Source organism: Cyrtonyx montezumae, unplaced genomic scaffold (genome assembly GCF_038088225.1).
Source record: "Cyrtonyx montezumae isolate F1298 unplaced genomic scaffold, pur_monq_1.0 scaffold_17, whole genome shotgun sequence".
Classification (NCBI taxonomy): domain Eukaryota; kingdom Metazoa; phylum Chordata; class Aves; order Galliformes; family Odontophoridae; genus Cyrtonyx; species Cyrtonyx montezumae.
The window spans coordinates 6,653,178-6,676,120 of NW_027071903.1; the positions used below are offsets into that span (position 1 = coordinate 6,653,178).

General features: G+C 39.7%; 1 protein-coding gene across 1 annotated transcript in view; it reads right to left on the reverse strand.

Moving 5' to 3' along the window:
• The window catches only part of CHST8 (carbohydrate sulfotransferase 8), a 169,101-nt gene that overhangs the window by 110,287 nt on the left and 35,871 nt on the right, over positions 1 to 22,943 (reverse strand). Inside the window, exon 2 of the mRNA XM_065733177.1 lies at positions 17,076 to 17,299. Coding sequence (XP_065589249.1) covers positions 17,076 to 17,184 — 109 coding nt within the window. The 5' untranslated portion in view covers positions 17,185 to 17,299. The remainder of the gene's footprint in view (positions 1 to 17,075; positions 17,300 to 22,943) is intronic.

Here is a 22,943-nt window from a genome sequence, read left to right on the forward strand (position 1 = left end):
CTTTTCTCTTCCATGTTATCTTTAACATCTTCCTAACAAAAGTGCTGCAAAAGCTATTGGAGAAAGATCAGTCTGTCTGACAACATCATTCTGTGCAGCGTGGTAGATTTTGAATAGAGGCTACCAGCTCTGTTATATGAAGAAGCATTCTCTTTAACAAAGGAGGATAAGCATCAGAAGCATCCAGGGAAAACCTCTGATTCACAGTGCTGCACTGTGAATATCAATTTTAAACAATAATAAGAAAAAACCCAGAGCATCTCCTTTTGTAATCTGAGTTCCTCTCTACTGAAAAACAGGGGCTGAAAGAACTGAAAAACACTCTGGACATAATCTGAAGGAAGTTGATGAAGCTGTTCCTATGACTTCAGCGGTCCCTGAATCAGATTTTCTGAGGCTTTTTCTCTAAGCACACAGGTAGATGAGTCTTCACATGCATTAGGAGCATACATAATTGTTGAGTAAATTGGGTCTTTATGCATGAGTGAATAAAGTAAACCTAGAAAGATCTGTGCCCCCAGTGCACCAGAAGGTTGAAGTCTGAGATGTTGGTTGGAACCTGCAGAGAGTGATGGAGCTCTGATGCTGTGGGTGCTGAAGTGAGAAGGTCTAACCAGTGGGGGGCTGGGTGCTGCCCCAGGCCACGCTTCCAGGAGGACTTGCACTGCTGTCTGGGCAGCAGGATGGTGGCTGGAGCTGACTGCAGCTTGGAGCAGGGAGAGCAGAGGCTGCATCTTATTTCCAGGCTGTCCATTAAGGAAGTTGAATTTTAACCCAAACTGGGCATTCCAAAGTTTTTGTTATTTCCCACGTATATCTTTACCTTAGTTTTTTTACAAAGTTGTTGTTTTTTGTTACAAGTTTTGTTTTTTGATACCTAACTAAATGTTAACACAAGAAACCCATAACATTTACATTTTCTGGAGGGTTAAATGGGGTAAGCATGAGTAGCTGGAGTGAATCTAATATGCTGCTTCTCTGAAGAGTCATCCTCAAAAGTTCCCCCAGTAGGGAGAAAACAAATAAGGTGTGGCTTCTATACAAACGGAATGGTTTTTTTGTGTTCCTTTTTCTTCCCTTGAAGCTGAGTGAAGCTGCAAAAAGGGCCATAAAGTGCACTGCATGTTCATCTACTGCTGATGTGGGTCCTGCACTGGCCCAGTAGTTAATGCAGGATTTTAGCAGTATGAGTGACTGCATCTGGTGTGGAGTACCCCTAATAGTACACACTCAGGACAGGCTGAGTTTTACTTCACTCTTCTTTTAGCGACATCACTTCTGTTTTGCAGATCAAACCAAATATATACATCTTTAAGAGCATTTCTGGCAATCGTACCCTTATAGCAGTAGTTTCTCCCTTCACTCAGTCTGTAAACCTCTAAAACTATTTTGTGCAGATACAGACCTCCTTTTATTGAGGGCTGTTAGGAGAAAGCTTACTTTTCTTACTAGCTTTTTGGACCTTTTTACATTAAAAGCAATCCATGGACTTCAGGGGTCCATACTGATTTATTGACAGCTACTGCATTGAATTGCTCCATGGAGGGTCAGAAACATGAGGATACCAGAGCTATGCTCACAGACTGGCTGCTTAGCACCTCTAAGCATCCTGCTCCTGGGCTGTTTCTGTGTAAGTTGAGGAATGCACCTGTGAGGGACCTGTACAAGACTGTGTATAGATTGCCTCTAGAATATTACTTTGCTGGGGAGGAATCCCTACATTATATCATCAAATTGTAGATGTATAATATTAGATGCAAACTGTTGAATTTTAAGTGAAAGGCTTAATTCCCAGTGATATATATCCACTGCATGATGACGTAGCGTTCTAACAGTACCTACCAAGCTTCTGAGTAGTACATGTGACACATCATTTTGTTTGCCATGTCCAGCAAAAAGCATCTATCTTAATTTTCAATTTTAATGCCATCAAATAACCTTTCCAAATGCTAATTTGCCTGTAAAACATTCACCCTGGATTTTAAATAGTCCAGTGCAAACAGAATGTAAACTGCAGTTTTGCTTTCTTTTTTGAAGCATCTGAGATACACTTTTTCATAATTACTATATTTTAAAATTGATATCTAATTTACCACCTATGTTATTCTAATCACAGAAATGACTCTGTTTGCCTTCTGTATAATCATACTTTCATATTATTCAAAACTGGTTTTTATCGGGTGAACTTCTGACCATTTTTTTCTTCAGTTTCAGACAGTTACTTAATTGTCTTGTTAACATGGATCATTTGATTTTATATCAGATTAAATTGTTGCCTCGATGGTTCATTTTTGCAATATGCTGTGCTGATGGAAAGGTACTGAGAATTTGAATGGATATATATATTATTAAATGCAGATTTAATTAGCATATTATGTTAATATCTTCTCAATTCAATAAATCTGTGTGTCACTTAAAAAACTATTAGTTTCTCTAAAAGCTTTGGATAAACATTGTAAGGTTATATCTTGGAGTTCATTAGTTTTTGTACGAGTGTTTTAGTATATATTAGTTTATGTATATATTTTTGTATATACAGGATGTTGGCTTTTGAAAATAGCCTCATGTGGCCAGGTGCTCGCTCAGCTGTGCTGCAACATATGGTCATCTCTCCTACAATGCAGCTGATGGGCATGGGCTGGTTTACTGCTGTATGTGTTTGTGATATTCTTTAGTGATAATTATTTTGTTTAGGATTAAACTGCTTCAGAAAGAGTTTGTCTTTATCTTAGTAGAATCATAGAATCCTTAGAGTTGGAAAGGACATCTAGTCCAACTCCCCTGCAATGAAAAGGGACATGCACGACTAGATCAGTTTGGCCAGGGCTTGATCCAGCCTCCAGGGAGGGGGCATTAACCACATCTCTGGGCAACCTGTTCCCATGCCCAGTAAATGACTTTTTCCTTACATCCAACCAAAATCTACTCTCTTAGAGCTTGAAGCCATTTCCTATTACCATAGACCCCACTAAAGAGTCTGTCCTCTTCTTTCCTGTAGCTCCCCTTTAGATCCTGAAAGGCTGCTGTCTTCTCCTCTCCAGTCTGAACTGCCCCAGCTCTCAGCCTGTGCTCATAGGAGAGGTGTTCCTTATGTCGTTTCTATGGCCTTCCTCCAGATGCACTCCAACAGGTTCACATCTCTCCTGTACAGAAGACTCCACATCTGGATGTAGTACTCCAGGTGAGGCTTCACCAGTGCAGAGTAGAGGAGCAGGATCACCTCCCTTGACCTGCTGACCACACCTCATTTGATGCAATCAGGATACAGCTGATTTTGTGGGCTGTGAGAGCACATTGCCGGCTCATGTCCAGCTTGCCAACCACCATTACTCTGAAGTCCTTTCTGGTAGGGCTGTGCTCCATCCTTACATCCCCCAGCTTGTATTGATAGTAGGAGTCATCCTTTTTATCCTTAAAAATAGGTGTGTTGCCTTTTTTCCAGTCACCAGGGACTTCAACTGATTGCCATGACTTTTTAAATATCATTGAGAGTGGCTTGGTGATTACATCAGCTAATTCTCTCAGGACTCTGAGATGCATCTCATCAGGACCCATTGACTTGTGGATGTTTGTGTTCCTCAGATGGTCACAAATGTGATCTTGTGGGAGGGATGTTGCTTCCCCCAACCCCCTCCTACCAAACCAAACAGTGGGGGCCTGTGTGATGAGCAGTTATCTGAGAAGACTGAGGCAAAAAAAATTAAGTACCTCAGCTTTCTGCCTGTCTGTTGTTACCAGCTCGCCTGTGTCACTTACTAGCAGGGTACACACTCCTGGACTTTTTTTCTTGAACTTTCCTTTTCTTAGGAAGGCTGAGGTATCTATAGAAGCCTTTCTTGTTCTTCTTGGCACCCCTTGCCAAGTTTAGTTCAAGCTGGGCCTTGGTTTTCCAGACCCCATCGCTGTACAGCCTAGCAGCTTCCTTGTGATCTTCTCACTGTACTTGCCCCTTTTTCCACTGCCTATGCATTTTCTTCTTGCCCTTCAGTTTGACCAGCAGGTCCCAGTTCAGTCAGACCAGGTGTAAACACACTTCTCAATTTATCTTTTTAAAGAATTTTACACAGCTTCACCCTTAAGTAAACTGGGCTGCTCTGTGAATGCTGTTCATCCAAAATAATGGAACGGTGAATAACAGAAAAACAAATTTGCAAAAAAAAAAAAAAAAAAAGGAAAAGAGATTTATGAACCTGTGTGACAAAGATTGCTAGAAACTTTTGTACGTTTTGTATTTATGGTTTTCTTTGCTGCAGTAGATATTCAATAGAGCTGAGTCAATATCCAGTGACTAATTTAATCGTAAATTTTATGAAGGAGTGACTGTTTAAATCTCTTTGAATATTTTGTTATTTTTAATTTATTTTTCTCATTTACACTTTCATTTAAGAACAGTAAAGTCACTTTGAATATTCTCTTAAAAGACGTTATTTTCTCCTTGAATAATCTTGCCAGCTGTCAATGTATGAAGAAGGGGAACCCCAACAAAGCAAGCTGAGCACCTAGCTGAACTCACAGAGCCAGCTGACAAGTGCTCTTTGGCATTTACACCCTGCAAACCTAGCAGCCTTGCTGGGAACATGTGAGCTGCCAAACGCCTTCACATCCTTTGAGCATCCATTTAAAAAACAAAACAAAACAGCCATCTGAAATATATTAAGCTCAGAGAATGCAAAGAATAAAACCAAAAAACTTTGTTTCCTCTCCATATAAATAACCTACATGGCAAATTTGATTTGAAGAAGCACTGTGTGTTGCGTTCCCCGCCTCCGGGAGTCCTGCTGGTGTCACTGCCCTGTCAGCTCGCATCTGACACTGACACTGCAATGCCCACTGCGAGGACAGAAAGACTTCCAGGCTGCCATTATTACTGCTTCTGCACTGAGGGGAAGAAAACCTATCATCCTTGGGATCCGATCTTGCCCAGAGAATTGTGCAATAATTAAACCTGTGGCAAAGGAAATGAACCAGCTAAATCAATGTTATCTTCAGTGAGTTCATTAGGCACTACCTAGGCCTACTGCTAAGGGAGAGGGCTTATTTTAGCTCTCGAGGGAGAACAAAACTGGAAAATACAGTATACAGCTCTTCGTGAGTGCCTTGTGGGGTGTGCTTTCTGCCAGGCCTGGCCTCAGTAGCTCCCAGCAGCGAGGTGAGGCCTGTGCTGGCAGCTGCCCTCACGGTGGATGCCGTTTCCATGACTGGAGCTCTGCTGCTTTCTGTCCCTGCTCTTGAGCTGCTGTTCTGTCCGTGGCAGCCACCCTAGCAAAAGTTATCCCTATCCATTCTGATATGGAAGTGAATGTGTGTTCATTTATTAGTCAATACCAGTTTTCTCCTCACTGTGATAGAAGAACACCAAAAAAGAAAAAATGACTCGTGGCCTTCTGTGCCGGAACAAGCCCTCCAGGCTGCCTGCTGCCCATCCCCTCACGCTGCAGGCTGTGGAGAAGCTGGGCACAGCGAGACTAGCAGAGCCGCGCCTTCCCGAGATCTCTGTGAAGTGACTGCCAAAGGAAGTTTCAGCTTGTTAGATGAAAGAAGTACAGAGACAGACTCTTGTAACTAGGCTAAGAAAGTGCAATTGTTACACGCAACTGATCTAATGTGCACTTAGAATTTCCTTTTCCCAAGGTAAGCCCTTATCTCTGGGTACCTTCTCTGTAGAGACAGAAGATGGTAAATATTTTGCCACTATTAATGCCAGTGTCACCGTGCTTGCTTCTGACTGCTCTAAGTAATTGCAAGAATGTGGTTTGTCTTCCTAATTAAAGTTGTTCTCATAGTAAATGAGGTTTCTCTAGGAATATTAACTATCTGCCCCTGAGTGTTTTCACATCAGTGGTTAGTTGCTAAAAGGACAGAAAAGGTGGGCACCGTAAAGATTAAAATAGTCAGAATTCTTGAAATGCAGCATCAGCAGTTCTTTGTGAAACATCTTCCATTACAATCATTACTATCTGTTTGTGGTGGTATGGAGGGCTGCAATCAAAGCAGCCCAAATGCTGTAGAAATTCATATAAATGCACCCCTCTGAACTCAGCAGGAGGCAGAGTTTGGCTCGCACTCCCTAATTTGAGGGATTTGAAGTCTAATTAATGTTACATTGCAATAGAAATATAGAAAAACTGAGGGAGATGTGTGCTTTTGCTGTGCAAGTCAGCTTCAGGACTAGAATAGACAGTTTCAGATGAGGAAAGGTGAAGAGGGACAACAGTGTGCAGTCTGCTATGTTGCTAAGAGGGAGACTGCAGCCTGCTCAGCCCTGCTCCTGCAGCTGTATTATATGAGACATTTAAAAGTCATAGTTCTTTCTCCTTAGCAAAAAATGTAATAATCAAAATATACAGTGGAGCCAGTGCTGCAGCAGTTTCTCCTCAGATCTCTGCAGTAAACAGGACAGGCTTTGGCTTGGAGATACCAAAATCATTTGCTTTGCTCAAAATCATTTGGAGTGAGAAGGAGAATCTTCTGTGCACTTGGAATGGATGATGGTGATGGCACAGCCAAGACTAATGTGAAGGAAAAATTAAGTTCAATTCGTCCTTTGAAGTTAGAGGGGAAAAAGAGTAAAATTCACTCTGTGCTGCAGGTCTCCCTTTCCTAATCTGTGATTTCACAGAGTAAAGAAATTTTGCCACCAAGCTCCTTTCAGGAGTTGCCCTTGGCTTATTAACTTGCTTTACACGTCCAGTTTCTGGGGGAAAAGACTGTGTTTATGTGTGGGTGGTATGATTTTAGAAGGTGTCTCAGTTAATTATTGTCTACTGGAACATCACCTAGGATATATTCTTTTTCTGTCATGCAGCTGAATACTCATGCAGTTAAAGGTAACTCTTCCATAGTTCATTAAATTGTGTTGCGGTGAACTTATCTCCACTGGGTCTCAATTAAGAAATGAAGTCAGTGCCTTTAGAGGAAAAGGCAGAGAACAATCAGAATATACTGAATATATAATTTGATCTCTTGAAATAAGCAAGAGGAAAAATATGGTTGGCAGATGCTAAGACAGTAAGAAGGTGTTGGCTCTCGCAGATTTGTGTACAGATGTAGAATCTGATTAGATCATTACTGTACAAGAGAAACATTTAATGCTCTTAAAAATTCAAGTTCTAAGTTTGTTAACTACTGTGAATTTAATGTAGCAAATATTCTTTTTCTTTACCACTTCCTCTCTCTCCATTTCAGAACCCCTGGGAACTTCAGACTCACAGATTCTGTGCCTATTGTCTATTAACATTAATTATAAAACTGCAGTGAATTTTCTGTTACATTCTAATTTAATTAAGCATTTTTGCTTTAATAGTAATTTGATTTCCCTTTTTAGTGTTTAAAATATCTAGCACAACTGGTCTCTGGATTTCATTTCTACAAAAAAAAAAAAAAAGAAAAACCTTCAAACTCATTAACTTATTTTCATTAAATAATTTCAAATGTGAAGAACAATGAAGGCAGCGATATCAGCCTTTCTTTCTCATACCTCCTTCACTACTATTCTTTGTGTGCTGTACACACCTTTTTTTTCTTTTCTTTTTCTCTCCCACTCACATGTTCATTGCTGATGGTCGAAGGCTATTATAATGGTCAGCTTGTGGATCGTTTTATTTTTCTTCTACAAAGTATAAATAATTTCAAGAACCATTTTGAGGTGTTTACTGCAGTGGAGGTACTGGTGAGGAAGGCCTATGGAGGAGGCAACACCATGAAGGTTTAACATGGACTGAACACATCATCAATATATATGTGTTAAGCAATTCCTGACTTTGTACTTTCTCCATGAACTTAATTCTCTTTAATAGCTTGAAAATGAGCAGCTTATAGATGCAGAATGGTTGGAATTTTAATTAGGATGTGACTTAAGGATACTTGCTGTTTCCAAGTTATTAACATCTCCTGAGCTAAATGAATGGAGAGTCAAGTTTCAGTTTAATAGCTTATAAGAAGTCTCTTGATTGGCTTGCAGTATTAATCTTGGTCACTCACAGTGTTTCTCCATGCCCATTCAAGTGAACTTAGTGTCTGAGGTACACATGTTTGTTCTGATCTTTTGAATCCCAACCCTGTTCAAGTTCTTGCTGACCAAAGCAGTCAAGATAAATTGTAAACAATTATGGTGAACAATGTTAAGTAAAAAAGAGTACAGAGTTGTTTTGCTCTGATAGGCACTGAACACAAACCATAGTTTCTTCCTGAAAGTAGATACATGTACTTTTGTGACTGCTTGAGTGACTATTTGAATATATACCTTTTCATCTGTTTACAGATGAGTAATGAGAGGAATTTGTTTTCTTCTGTGAGATAAACATCATCATGCTTCTCTGAGCAGCTGCATGCACAATTAGGAGGACCCAATTATAGATGCATTCAGTTTACACAAAGCAGCGGTGATTGCTGTCTATAATTTCTCCTGTGATTTGACTTATGGGCATTACACTCCACAGAACTTTATTAACAAATAAAGTCAAGCCAAACAAGTCAAGAAAAAAATAAGCACAACCAAAACAATCTGAGAGACGGTATACAGGATCTTGGCCTTTATGTACTACATACAATTTGAAAAAAAGGAGCTGCTTCCAACCCCTTCAACAGCCAGCGTGCAAACTTAGTTTCCTCTGCTTAGGTTTGCAGAATCCCTCTGCCTGGTCACAAGAATGTGTCTGTCTTCTCTGTTTCCATGTAAGTGGGACTGAAAGACAAACACTGACTACAGCAGGTGCAGGGCATCACAAGACACCTGAGGATTTAAGCCTAAAATAATTCTAAAGCTAAATACACCTTTGCTTTTTCCAAGCAATATTTATGTCACCATTACATAAATCCCAATGCTGGGCTTTGTGTAATTGGCATATCATGCTACATGGAAAGGCTGGATGGGGCTTTGAGCATCCTGGTCTAGTGGAAGGTGCCCCTGCCCACGCCAGGGGTTTGGAACTAGCACTTTAAGGTCCTTTCCAACCCACACCATTCTATGGATTCCATGAGAGAGAAAAATAGAGAAATACAATATAGGATTAGGGCATTGGAACAGTTTCATTCATAAACTCTGCTCTTCTTTTTCCTCATGAAGCTGTTCAGTTCCCACTGCTCCATTAGGGGGCTTAGCATCCCTTGATGTTTCCCAGCCCTTGCACTGCTCAATGCACACATGCATGCTTACAGGGTAGAATAGCATGTTTTGCTTTCATAGGGTTGGGATACCCAAAGTCTGTAGACACTGTTCTATTGGCTAATGTGCTACAAAGAGCAAAATGTCATATAGCCAGTCCCTGCAAAGAGTTTTATGATGTGTAGTTTTCAACTAAAAAGCATGAACAGAAGGCCAACGTGACTCAATTTCTGTAGGTATGAACAGCCAATGGGTAGCAAATCTGAGAAAAAGAGGAAAAGAGAATGTCTGAATTACCTTAATGCGCACAAGTTTTACTTTATCACCACACAGGTCTCCTTAAGTAGCTAAAAGCAAAAAGGGACAAAGATGGGACTTTATTCTATGAGATGCAGAATATCTGACTCTCGGACAGCAAAACACTTCAGGCATCTGAGGAGACCAAACGGTCAGGCCACTTGGTTGGAACTGAAGTGCTTTTCGTGTAGGATAGGACCTAACAAAATATGATTAAAATCATTTAATCACCTTGCATACGTCAAGTGGTCATAGATTCAAAACCAATCATTTGCTTTCAAAAGTAAGTACATTATTAATTTGGAGAACATGATAATGATGTCCACAAAAGTTGTCTGGCTTTTTATGCTGCCGTGGGTAACTGACAGTTTTGATGCTGATACACCAAGAAAGCCATAATAGAGAAGAAAGCCACCTTTAATTTCAAGCTTCACTAGAATCGTGAGAGGAAAATTAATGTTTACTAAATGAAAAAGGATGATATTACTGGAGAGAAGAAGTTTTGTTTAAGCTTTTAAGGGAACATTAATGACTTTGAGGAATGGAAATGGACACAGTATGTTATAAACCATTTTTTAATAGCATAAAATTTAGATAATTGTGAAAGTATTTAAAACTTATCTAAGCTCCTCCAAATGGTATCAGGTTTAAAAATCAAGCAAACTAGAAGCTTTCTACTACCAGTACCTTTCCTATGGAAACGTTGATATAGCTTCATATCTGAATAAATTTTTAGAGGTGACATGAGGGTCTGTTGATCAACTTTTGCCCATTTCTGTAATGTTCCTACAAATTTCTAGGGGAATCTCAGAAGCATACAGGCTTTCTCCCTAGGAATGTGCGTTCATAAAGCTGCCATTCATGGAGTCCTCTGACATATCCCAGTGCTACTCAGTTTTGCCTGTGATATGTTGCCAAGCACCATGAATGAATGCAGTTCTAAGATGGCAGGTCACTTTTTATTTTGCCAGACACAACAAAGAAGTGTCAACTTTTGACATTCTTTAAAAGTAGGCTTTAAAAGAAATATCAAACCTCTTTTTTAACCAGTCAGTATCTGAGAATAAATGCTCACGGAAATAGGATATGAAAATTTGTGGAAGCGAAACTGTACTATATTATGTGAGCCTGATTTAGCACTGCATCACTCTGGTTTTATGCTGATAAATGCATTTGGGATTAGGTGACAGGGACTTTATGCCATCAAATAAATGGGCACTGGATATGAGTTCAGGCATCTAATGTGTGTGCAGCACTGCAGTGGGATTATAACTGCTGCCAGTCACTGGCTTGTGGGATAATCTCACAGTCAAAATGCTTTGGTCTTGCATTTTTGTTGTAGGATCTTGCAGCCCTTAGGTACATTCAGCCCCCTGCAGAAACCCCCTGTGCAGTAGGAAATGGAAGCATTTAGCAGGCAACTTGCCAGGCTTAACACAGTAACACACAATGTCTGACCAGTAGGGCAGGACAGAGAGAGCCACAGAAGCCTTACATCCCAATTGCACAGGCTAACACACGTTCTCAGCCTCTGGGGAAGCACTTGCTGATGGCTGACAGGAAATATTGGTTATGGAAATGGTGGCCTTCAAGTTATAGCTGAAAGGTGTATTTGCTTTAATGGACTTCAGTATTGACTTTTAGCTGTTAAAACAATTAAAAGCTGTTAAAATAATAAAAGGAGGGAAAAAAAAAGAAAAAAGTAATGTGCTCTATATCAAGTCATAAACAAATGCTTTATTTTTCATAAGGCCACCAAAGAGATGGCACAGACATGAAAGCAGGGAAAAGTGGTGTAGAAGACAACCTCTGCATATTACATGTGATGAAACAGGTGATAAGCGATTGCTTTCAGCGCTAGACTCCATTTCTCTTGAACAGGACTCCACTGGCTGCATGGTGTCTTTTGTCCATCTGGACAGTGTTTGATTCCCCTTTAGTGGTACACTGATGAAGTTGCTGCCAGCACTTTGTCTCAATTTTCAAAATAGCCAGGTTCACAGCTAGTTTAGAACACAACCATTTCAAGCAACAGAAAAAGGGAGTATCAGATTCAGAGTATCAAATTCAGAAGGCCACATTTCCATCTCAAGCACCTTCCCTCAGCAGACAAGATCTTTTCCTTTTAATCTCAACAACTGCAGACCATTGGGAACTAATCTGCTTACAGGCACATTCCTTTTAGGGAAAGTTCAGAGGATGTGACTGCTCTTAAACTGGTGGAAACTAGCCTTACACGAGTAACAGCAAGGCACTCTGCCTGACAATTGCATTGCAGAACCCTCTTGCCTCCCTTACCAAATTCTTTTGTTCTTGATTTCTGCCGGTGCTATTAGTTGAGAAACAGAGTAAATGGCTCACAGTTCATAAAGTCAAGCAAGTTATAAGTTGTAGGAAAATTACTTCTGAAATTATATATCACTGCCAGTTCATTTTCAATTGTGTTTATAGAAAAGTTTCCAGTATAAAAAAACAAGTGGTACATTGTGCACTAGGAAAGTATTGTGGAAATTTACTGCTAACATGGAGATGTGCATATGCTTGTAATTTGTGACTAGAAAGGTGTTCGTGCTCTGAATAAGTAATTAAGAAAAATTCAGTTCAGCTATAATACTGGTGTTTACTCTAAGGCTACTGCATTATACAGAAGACTTCTGCACTGTGGCTCTCTTACTACAGCACTCATGTGCGGGCCCTTTCAACTGTCATCTCTCCTTCCTCCCTCCCCATCCCAGCACAGTCTTGGTAAAGCAGAAAATAAAGGAGATGACAGCATTACATTCAGAACTGGTAGATGAGGGAAAGAGAGCAATCGCTGCAGAATCTCAGTCAGATGAGTTTCAGGCTTAGTTATATTCCTGCTTGACTTTCAAATGCTGATACAGTCAGAGTGCAAAACCATTTCAATTCTACTCCCTGTTTTCACCCTTTTGGAGCTTCAAACTTGTGACATTTAAGATGTGGAAAATCCTTTTACCAGCTCCCATGGGAATGTGCATCTGTATATATTCACCTTTAAAGTTTTAACTGAAAGCTTAGATGTTTTGAATTCAGTAACTATATGGCTAAAACAAAGAAGTAAACATTAATTGTTTCCCATGGACTTAATCACCTCATAGAGAGTAATTCACTGTCTGAGTATAGGTTTACAGAGATATTAATGCTCCTGTTTTTCATTTGGCTACATCTTCTATAACAAAAATAAATGTCATTTTAGAATATCCCTTTGTTTCTGGCTGAAGTTTGTAGAGCACATTCCTAACTACAGTTATATGTACTGTATCCCTGGTGCATACAGAAAGCAGGGGTTTGTGTTTTGTGATTCCACACTCAGTATTCACAACCATGTGCAAGCCCATAGAGTGGCAGTTCTGCTGCTCTGGAGTTCTCGTAGGTGTTTGAAATCCAGCACGAAGCTGTCAGGATGGCTTCAGCCTCTGGACTCTTCTCTCTCTTACTGATTTTGTTTGTCCAAGAAATCCTTTCTTGTACCACCCAAATGCAGCTTTCACAAATCCAAGTTCTTCATAGTGTTGGTGATCTCAAACACTGCATTGGCCCAGAAGAAGGCTATAAAAACACTCATTAATCCAATGAGCTCTTCCACGGTCAGTCCCAAGAGAGAGGAACTATGTCACTATGCCAAAGAAGCCCCTTGATAGCCTCAGGGCCTGGCTTGTGGTTCCACCACAAGCACAGCAGAACAGTAGCTATACATTTACTTATCATAAAGTTCTTGTATGCTTAGTATCCTATAATGGAAAAGAGATTTCTAATATGCAAGAATTACTAGCATTAGGATAGGAATGTACGTAGTAAGTTTTCCTTGAGCACCACGTGCAAATGTGTTTTTTTTACTGTCTCTAAGAATAATAGCCTGATCATGCAGAAGCAAAGTTTTATACGCATATACAGGACAGCATTACGTTTCTGTATGATGTATCATTGTCTCTCATTAGTACTGCTTAACCCACTCCCCTGCTTCACCCTGTGCTCTTCATATTAACAGCACCCTCTGCAGAAGCCCAGAAAACATCTGTTTTAGGTGAAGTTATTGTCTCTTTAATGACCACAGGAATATCCACTACATTTTATGTATTGGCTTGGGAAATCTGTTCTGCCCACCCTAAATAGCTGTCTGTCATAAATATATCTGCTCAGAGCGATATGCATTATATAAATAAAACTGTACAGGCAGAATGTTTGTCAATCAGCAAGAGAGGCTCTACACCCACTATCCAGAGCGTATATACTTTGTAAGCATTGGTTTCCAACAGATAAATGTAATCAAGGTTTATATGCTCACAGAAGCCAACAGGATGGGATTGTTTCACTCGAAAGATCAGAAGAAAATTGTAACTAATGTTGTGGAAAATTACTTTGGTATTGCTTTCTCAGTACAGCATCACAATTAGGTAGCAATGTGAAGCACAGGGAAAGAATAAATGAATAGTAACAAATCAACACAAACAGCTACTGTCAGGAGTACTTTGCTCAGTGATAGTAATGTAAGCATTACTTAAAGTTTTATGGCTGTGGATTTTATACTGGTTTAAGTAGTACATCAAGGTCTCACCATCGTGCTCGCTAGGACTAAAACAATCAAGAGCAATTTCCGGAACAGACAGATAAAACTGAAGTACCAAAGTATTTTTATTAATCGTGTTTCATAAGTTGTACTATCTTAAATTAAAGATGACTGAATGTACTAACAGTGAAAAATGCGCTTTTGGACAATGCAAAACTCTCCTATGGTGCTTTTCAGCGCAAAATAAATGTTATTGACTTTTCTGCAGCTTTCCTCAGAAGAGCCTAACCTCTGCAAATGCACTTTGCTAAACAGTAACTACATGGCAAATGCAAAACCAAAGGCTAATCCAATAAAGCTCTGCCATGCAAAATCTGTTGTCCTAAGTAGCTTAATGACACATGCATTTTTTCAATTCTATTGAGGCAGCAATCAGACAAGCAAATTATAGCAGTATCCACTCTCCATTAGAAAAGGACCCCTCTGAGGAGATACGCTCTAAAGAGGGGAAGGGAAGCATCCTGTTCAGCACACAAAAACATCTCTTGTGATTGACAGATTTTTACAGGAGGCTGAGAATGAAATATACCTATTCTCTTTGTAATGAAATGAATGGCTATTTTTTCCTGTGTCCTTTATGCTTCCCATTATGTTTTAGTGATAACTGGTATCATTTTCAGAAGCAGTGGAGGTGAGGAGTTTCTGAGTCCACCACGAGCTGAAAGCACTTAATGCACATGAAAATCAGCCAAACAGAAATAAGAGTAATTGTATGGAACACCTTTTACTCAAAGGTGCAGTCTGATTCCTATTAACATAAATTGTAATTGAATGTGAGAATCAGGCAATTGATCACACACCTTTGGCAATAACAGCATTGCTGGGATGTTCATTTTGTAGCTATGCTGAACCCTACCCACAGCTACTGAATACATCAAGGGGTGCAGCAGGGAGGGAAGAGAAGAGGACATCAGTTCAAACTTGCCTTTATTTAAATGTGCTTGGGTGTCCCACTCGACAGTTACATCCTCAATAATAATTTACAGTATATTGCACTCAGCAGTTTAAGAGGTATGTGACTGAGAATATTGCTCAGGAATTACCATTTTGCTTGGCTTTTGTCTTGCAATACATTTGGACAGAAGGATGTTGTCAGTGCTTGGGGAGGGGAAATAAGTGACCAATAGAAGGGAAATTTCAGAGACTGCAAGTAGGTAGAAGTGACCAGTGAGAGCAGGATGGGGGAGAAAGGGAACAGGATAAAAGTCCTTAGGAAAACCAGTGAAGCTTACCTGGAGTATTCAGTAGCTCTTGCGAAGAAATATATTTTAAGTCCTAGGGACTGTTTGACCAGAAGTCCTACTTTGTCTTAGAAAAGGAATTTGACTCACCATCACAACAGATCCAGGGGCAACTGAACCATTGCCTACTTCTGCCAGGGGTTTCCAGCCTAGCAGGTTAACATGAGGTTTTTGGTAATAACATTTAAAGGATAAAAGAGGAAATGATCCTTTCTCTATCATGAATCTTTTGGAGTTTGGGCCCCTGCAGTTGCTGAAGGAGATATGATCTGATCCTATTGGATCTAACTAAATTCTGTAGGTTACAGTACAATCACAGCATACCGAATATGTGACCAATAACAGTTTGAAGGTGAACCTTTCTCAGCATAAAACCATCCCGCTCTGACTAAGTGGGAAGGCAGATCCTGCACAGTGTACACCTCAATAAAAGAGGTACCTCGTGATTTCTATCTACCATGGCATTTTGTGCAATCACCATTTTGTGCATTAAACATATAAGCTGCTTCACTGAGCTTGTAGGGCTAATCTGTAATTGTAATTTATGATTTTTTCTTTATTTTCTTGTTAACATACAGACCTCATAGTGGTATTGATTCCAAATGAATATGCACAGTACTGTCAGCTTTAATCTGTACATTATTTTGCACCTGAGTATACAAAAATAAATTAGAAAAGCACAGAAGTGAGTGGTTAATTCTCTGCTTTCCATGACACACTGATGATTCATTATATTACAGTTTCAGCTGAGTGTCTGCTTTCAAAATTGGCGAGCAATTGGGCTAAATGATAAACATATTAAAGTATAGCTTGTTTAGTGACATGGAAATAAGCACTTCATAAATCTGGGCACTGAAATTAGCACATAATGTAAGGACCTCAAAGCGTAGTGTAATTTTGTATTCAGGTTCAGCTGCTTTAAAAATCTTGCTAATATTTAATCTTGGAAATATACACAGTCCCCTTGACTGTGCAATGAAGACATCAGTTGAATAGGCTTTTTATAAAGCACATATTCAGTCAGAGGAGAATTTCAGTGCATATACGAGCAAACACAATGACCAAGCCTCTGCACATAGGAGTGTTACTACGAGCTGAAGTGACTGTGCTGACATTTGTATAGGCTTAAAACCGGCCTTCATCACAGCCTTAGTGAAAGAAAGTGACTGTAAGGAAATGGAGGGGAATCTTGTGCATTTTCATACTTCTTAATTGCCCATTGTTTAAAAGGAAACCACTACTTCAGCCTGTAGTTTTCAAGTTCTCACGTGAATGTAGGGTGGTTTTTTTTTTGGCTTTTTATTGTTCAGAGTTAGTAACATGAGAATATGGCATACTTATGAATGGAAACTTTGAAACGTTTAACAGAAACTATGCACATTAAAGAAATAAGTCTTCAGATATTTTGAGCTTCTTGCATGACTTATTTTATGCGTCTCTTATCTTGCATCTCTATGAAACACTGAACACCGTATGCAGGGAAGGGTGTATTCAGACTTGAACTCTGGAAATAATTTTTCAGTTCCAGATTTACAGTGGTACAACTGGCAGCAGAAGTCGGTCTCCACTTTAGCAGACAATTAACTTCATCCAGCTGGACCCAGTACACCTTGGCAAAGATTCCTGCACATTCAGTCAATTGTTTCTTGGAACTGCCTTTTATGCAAACCCCCCCCCTCCTTTTTTTTTTCTGTGGTTGATTAACTTCAAAATAGCCCTAATTAAAAAACAAAACAAAACATACCTGTGTTCAAGCAACCTCTGTGAAAAGTGTAAAAATATTAAGGGTACAAGTATAAAACACTGAACATGAAAGAGTGAGTCAACAAGAAAGAGGATTGCTAACCTGGTGTCTGCTGATGAACTATTTCTTCTGGATCCTGCAGGTGAATGAAGACAACGAGTCCAGCGGCCCCAAACAGCAAGATGAAGGAGAACATACATGTCAGCCTCATAATTATTGTTCTCAGATCAGTCCAGTTTGGTCCCAGGAAAAGATCTGCACACAATCTCCAGAGCACTCTTCACTCATAGTCTCGTCCTCTCATCTGGAATTCTGGCATAATATGCCTACAAAAGGTAAAACAAAACCCCCTAAAACTTAACACACAGAACGTTTATTTTTTAAGGTACATTAGTTGATTGAAGTTCTTTTTTATTTCAAACAACTGATTTCTTTAGTAAAGCTAATTGCAGTCATCCAGTCAATTTCAGCCCTATCAGTTTATCTTTAATTATATGTCACTGTTTTTAACATGCTGAAAGTACTATATAGAGTATCATCAAAAATATAACTTGGGAAAAATGATCATGCCATGACTGTAATTTGCAGTGAAACCCTCTTAATAGTTTCCTTTCTTTGAGTGAATCATATGTCACTTTTTATTTTGCACTGATTAAGCAATGTGAAAACCATGAAGTGAGATAATATGGGGAAATATGATGACACACGCAATACCTTGCATGTCAAACACGAGGAGAGTGACCAACAACTGGCAGCTGCCTACTATTTCAGCCTTGAGGAAAATAGTTGAAGTACAGGTCGCTATACAGCCTATTGGAAAAGCTCCATGGGCGTACTGATTTCCAGAGGGAAGTGCTGGTCACAGTGCTTGGGCCACATTCCATGGACTTGCACAAAGCAGCAGCAGGCAGAGTGCAGGGAGCAAGCAGGCTGGCTGCAGGAATACTGGACACTGGAGCTGCTGCTTCTCTTCCCCAGGGAACTCTGAGCAGATTTCTGGGCTCGGTTCTGCAGTTCTCACTGCTGGCTCTAACACTAACAGTTATGTGCCATTACAGGGAAATAGCAGCAGCTCTAGTCAGTCCCAGATGGGCACCATGGATGTGATTCTACACCTCTGACTGCACAAGTCCTAAGGCAAATACTTCTTTTTAAGCACACAAATAGTCCCACTGGAACCAGTACCCATTCTGGTAAGAGTTAAGAAGTGAACAGATGAAAGAATGTGAACACAGAGAAAAAAACATTAGCAGTGACAATGGCTGTATTAATTAAAAGAGATGCTTCTGCCACACAGGTGTGCTGGCCATACATTTTTTGGTAACATGTAGGAAGGTCCATTAAAACACAGGCACTGGAACTGGTTCCCAGCAAACATAACCAGGTTTCTTATCATCAGCTTTTTTATCACAAGGACCCAGGCTGGAAAACAGCAACAGATTGCAGGAGTCACTTCACTTTTATTGTATTTCTAATTGGAAATGTGAGCTGGTGTAAAGGTTTCTGAAGGTGGTCTTTATTTCCAAAAGAGGCTTTAGGTACAGAAAGCCTGTGTTACATTAGACTTCAGGGAGGATGTGTTGTGGAAAAGTGATGATTCAAAGTAATTATTCTGGAAAAGTCTTTAAAGATTTCTTGATGTGCCTGGAACATTTGTTGTTAGAGGCAACTTGTTTGCTTTCCATGTTTTCCAGGGCTGGTTTTTAATTCTCTGCAGGGTATTTCTTTTCTAAATTTCTAAAATGCACCAAAAAAGAAGACCATTTTTGCTGTTCCAATGAAGTCATTTTTGAAACTGACTGATAAGGTTATTTAGTGGCAACTATGTTTGTTTATTCAGTGTGTAGAGCAGCCAGAGGTAGGCTTGAGGCCAGGAACATTGATGGATGCTTGTATTTTATATGAATGCTAAGCATCACTAAGTTCTGTCTATACATAGGCAAATGAAGTTTTCCTTTCTGTTAGAAATGATGGCAGAGGTTAACTGTGTATTTTTAATTATTTTTCCCTTAAACATTTTCCCTCATTTTAAAAGTAAAACCAAAAGAAAATAGAACAACATTTTTTAACACTGTCAAAGTTGAATCCATCTGGTTCCTTTTACAACTTCATCTATATGTGCATGTGAATGCATGGATGTTTTTTGTTGTTCTTTTTTGCACACTTATTTATTATAAACATACGTACATTTTAAGGATGGAATACTAACTCTAAAGCTCCACTGGAGCCAGATTAGGGAAGGATTAGCCTTCAAAGCAACTGTGTTATAATTCCAACCACTGTTGTTATATGCAAGCAATTAGGGAACATGAAGAACTCTGCCTCGAGTTTACTGCAGAAGGTGTCCATACTACATAGTCAGAGGTTTGGATAAATGGGTACTCAGAACCACATCACCTATGGCAAGACTGGTAAGACACCAAAATCAGATCATCATTTTGTAAAACCCCTCAGTCAGAGCTTTCTAGGAATTGTGTTTAGTTCCTTGATATAAACATTTATCGTTTTCTAACCTACTTATGCTCTCTCCATGCCCATGGGGAGGAGAATTATACTACCCCAGTTTCTCAGGAAAGGCATGAGGTAAATTTCTTGCCTGAGATTATACAGAAAGGCTGTGACGGCGCAGGGAATTGAAAGTGTCTCCTAGCCCCGAGCTGGAGTCAGCAGTACTGCTCCTCTCTGCTGGGAACGTGAGCTGGCAAGAAATGCATGATCATAATTTGAAATATGGCAGCTTAAAAACATCTATTCCCAAATAACTAAGTTTATTTATTTGCTTAATGCTGAGTTTTAAGGTCGTTTTTTGAATGAATTACACCCTTGAGCAAATATGGGCTTCTAAAACAATTATTATTAGCTTAAAATGCGAAACCGTTTTCATTTTATGATTTGCTGAAATGTTTTTGTTTGAAGTAAAGGCAGTATCAAGAAAGAAAGTCCCTAGCCAGTTTTTAATTAGTGCAAGAAATGCTACAGCAGCAGTTTTTAACAGCTATAATGTTTACATTATTCCATACCCTATAGGACATCTGTGTTGAGGATCACACAGCCTTGTAGTTTAGACACCTCAGGATGCAGCAGTAATGAAGGCTAGATGGAAGCATGTATTGACAGAAGAAAAGGCCACATGTAATGATACAACTCCAAAGAAAGACTATTGTCATTCCCTGTTCCCTCATCTTTTCAAAGAGCGAATGTAGAATGAGTCCAAGAAGGAAAGAGAGCCTCTTTTCCCTAGCAAAATTAGTACCTCTCAACAAAACACAGAGATCTTTAAATTATGGGTCTAGGCTTTTCCCATCTCTGCTCTCCTGTAATTATTTTTTCAATCAGTTGTTTTTAATTAACATGTCCTAAGAGAGTAAACCTGGTGAATGGGAATGACTGTTTTATAGATGCTGAGCGTGCACTTCCCAAGCACTCCCAGGCTGGTCAGAGAGCTGCAAGAGCAGTGTTGGAATCGACTGATATGTGGAAACGAAGTGTCTTCATTTTAAAAGATTGTTTATAGTTAAATCTCATGATTTAAAAGATAGATCAGATTTAAAACTAAAAAAAAGAAGAAAAAAAAGAAAAAAGAAAAATCTTAGTGCAGGATCAGCTAACTGTTTCTTCAGAGAATGCCTCATCAGTTGTATGAGGGAGAAGGATGCTCTGTGTGGGAGCTCCGGACTAATGCACAGAGGGCTCCATCATCGGGAGGCACAGCTCTGCACATATCTGCAGTCTTCAACATATACTTTGCTTCTGTAGTCACATACTTTAACTGTACTCCTCACAAAAGACAAAAAGATGTATTTTTTAATACTTCTTATTAGTGTTATAGGAATGCAAGAAGATAAGGTTGCAAGCAGTTCCAATCAAAACTCCATTTTCAGCTGCTCTGAACTTATTAAACAGATGGGGAGCAGTTCACCAAAATGTGCCATAATGAGTTGAAACATCTAACTTTAAATTTATTGTTCCTTTCTAAGTTTCTGCAGCAGATAAAACTCCTATGCATTTTTCCAAGCTTTCTCATTACAATGGTATGTGAATGTGAATGTTCTGCCCGTGAAAGCAGTAGAACTGTGTGTATATGCAGATAACAATTAGCACACAGGTAGCACTTTTCAGTTCAAAGACATTCATTAATCACCATAGTACTTCTTTGAACTGTGAGGTGAGAAGTATTAGCATAAGATAGGAGAATCAGCGGTGCATCATTAAAACAAACCTTTTCAGGAAAAAAGGTTGTACAGTTTTAGATAAAAATCATACAAATAAATTTGTGGAAAATAGTTGAATATTTTAGCAAAATATTCAGATATCATGGTTTTATTTTCAAACACAGAAGAAGGACTAGTTCCCCCTGCTCCCAGGCAATTCTGAAAGCCCCTTAGAAAGACACTGCAACACGGTGTGATGAGAAAGATGCGTGTGTTAGCTACTTACTAGGAGCTGTGCTACTGCACAACATCCACTGCTGAGCCTGTCTGAACAGGAGTTCCCTGCAGCTTCTCCTGGAAAGGCCTGTGTCATAAAAGTGGGGCCTCAGCCTCCTGGCAAAGAAATTTTTGTTTAGATGGAAGTTAAAATGAACATTTTAATTTACATCTTCTAAGGAGAGTGACACAGAAAGTCTTTGGAGATCTCCTCTTTTGTAGTTGCCCTCTGGAAGCCTCATGGCTAAACAGCTTTACTGCGAGAAGTTTGACATTATGATAATGGTCAACCCAAGAAAGGCAAAAAGAGACAGTTTTCTGCCAACATCTCTGTTTAATTCCTCATTTGAGACACATTAGCCAGGCTGCACTTGGGGTTGGGTCTGATACCACACAGCTAACATTTGTTCATTAATGAGTTTTGTGGACATTACACTCTCTCCCTTGTCTCCCAACTAGTCTGTGAACAATGATGTTGATAAGATAATAATCTAAGGGTGTGATGGATGTCAACTTTTTAGGTGCATAGCATATCAGACTGGCTGTCCGTGATGTCAGGGCATGCACCATTCACAGCACTACAAATATTTCAACTTCTAACATTTAAAAAATATTTAAAAAGTGTTTCAAGAGCTCATTAGTTGGCAAGAACAGACAGAATTAGATGAAAGAAATTGTGCAAAGACGAGAATGGAAGAGAATGACTAAGGTGAGCCAGGCACTCAGTAATGCTCCTGCCTGCTGCAGGACACCTGTGCACACTCCTTTCTTGGGGCTCTGCTGTGAAGTGCTGATGCAACTCCAAGTCAGTTGAGGAATGCAAACTAATGCCAGCCGCAGATTTAAATTACCATGTACATCAGCAAGCCTACATACAACCCAGGTTGTTTGCAAACATCTACTGATTGCTAAATTGGACAATTACAAATCACCTATGAATGTAATGTAAATGCAGTGTAAATGCCTAGTTCACACGTACACAGGAAACTTCATTTCTCAAGCTGTGCAAACTGCAGCAACCAGATCCTTTAGTTGATAGCAGGCTGCTGGTGCTGAGCAGAGTCAAAGCCAACTATTACTCAAAGGATGGCAGTAGCATTCAGATGTTCATGCCTCTCAAAGCAGGGATTTATGTGTTTCCATCACGCTTGTTTCTGCTGCTGCTTAACCATTTACACAGTAATAAGCAGGAATTTGCTTGGGCATTGTTGCACCATTCTTGGGATGCAAACTAAGGTCCATAGTCCTGTGGAGCTCCAAGTGGAGGCACTGGTCTGTGCAGAACTGCCCACACTGCATAGAGCCATGGGGCCTCAGCACCATTTGTTCAGGCATCTTTTCTCTTCACCAAACTGTCCCCACTTAACGGCATGCATTGACTTGGTGGTATTGTCAGTTCAGAGAGATGCTTATAAATGCAGACATATTCTCATGAAACAATCCTTAACAAATAGGAATAAAAACTGTATATTCGATTGCAGCATTTCCCTGGCAGATGTGGGCATGTTTAACTGAGAGCTGCTGGCAGCTGTGACAGGTTTTT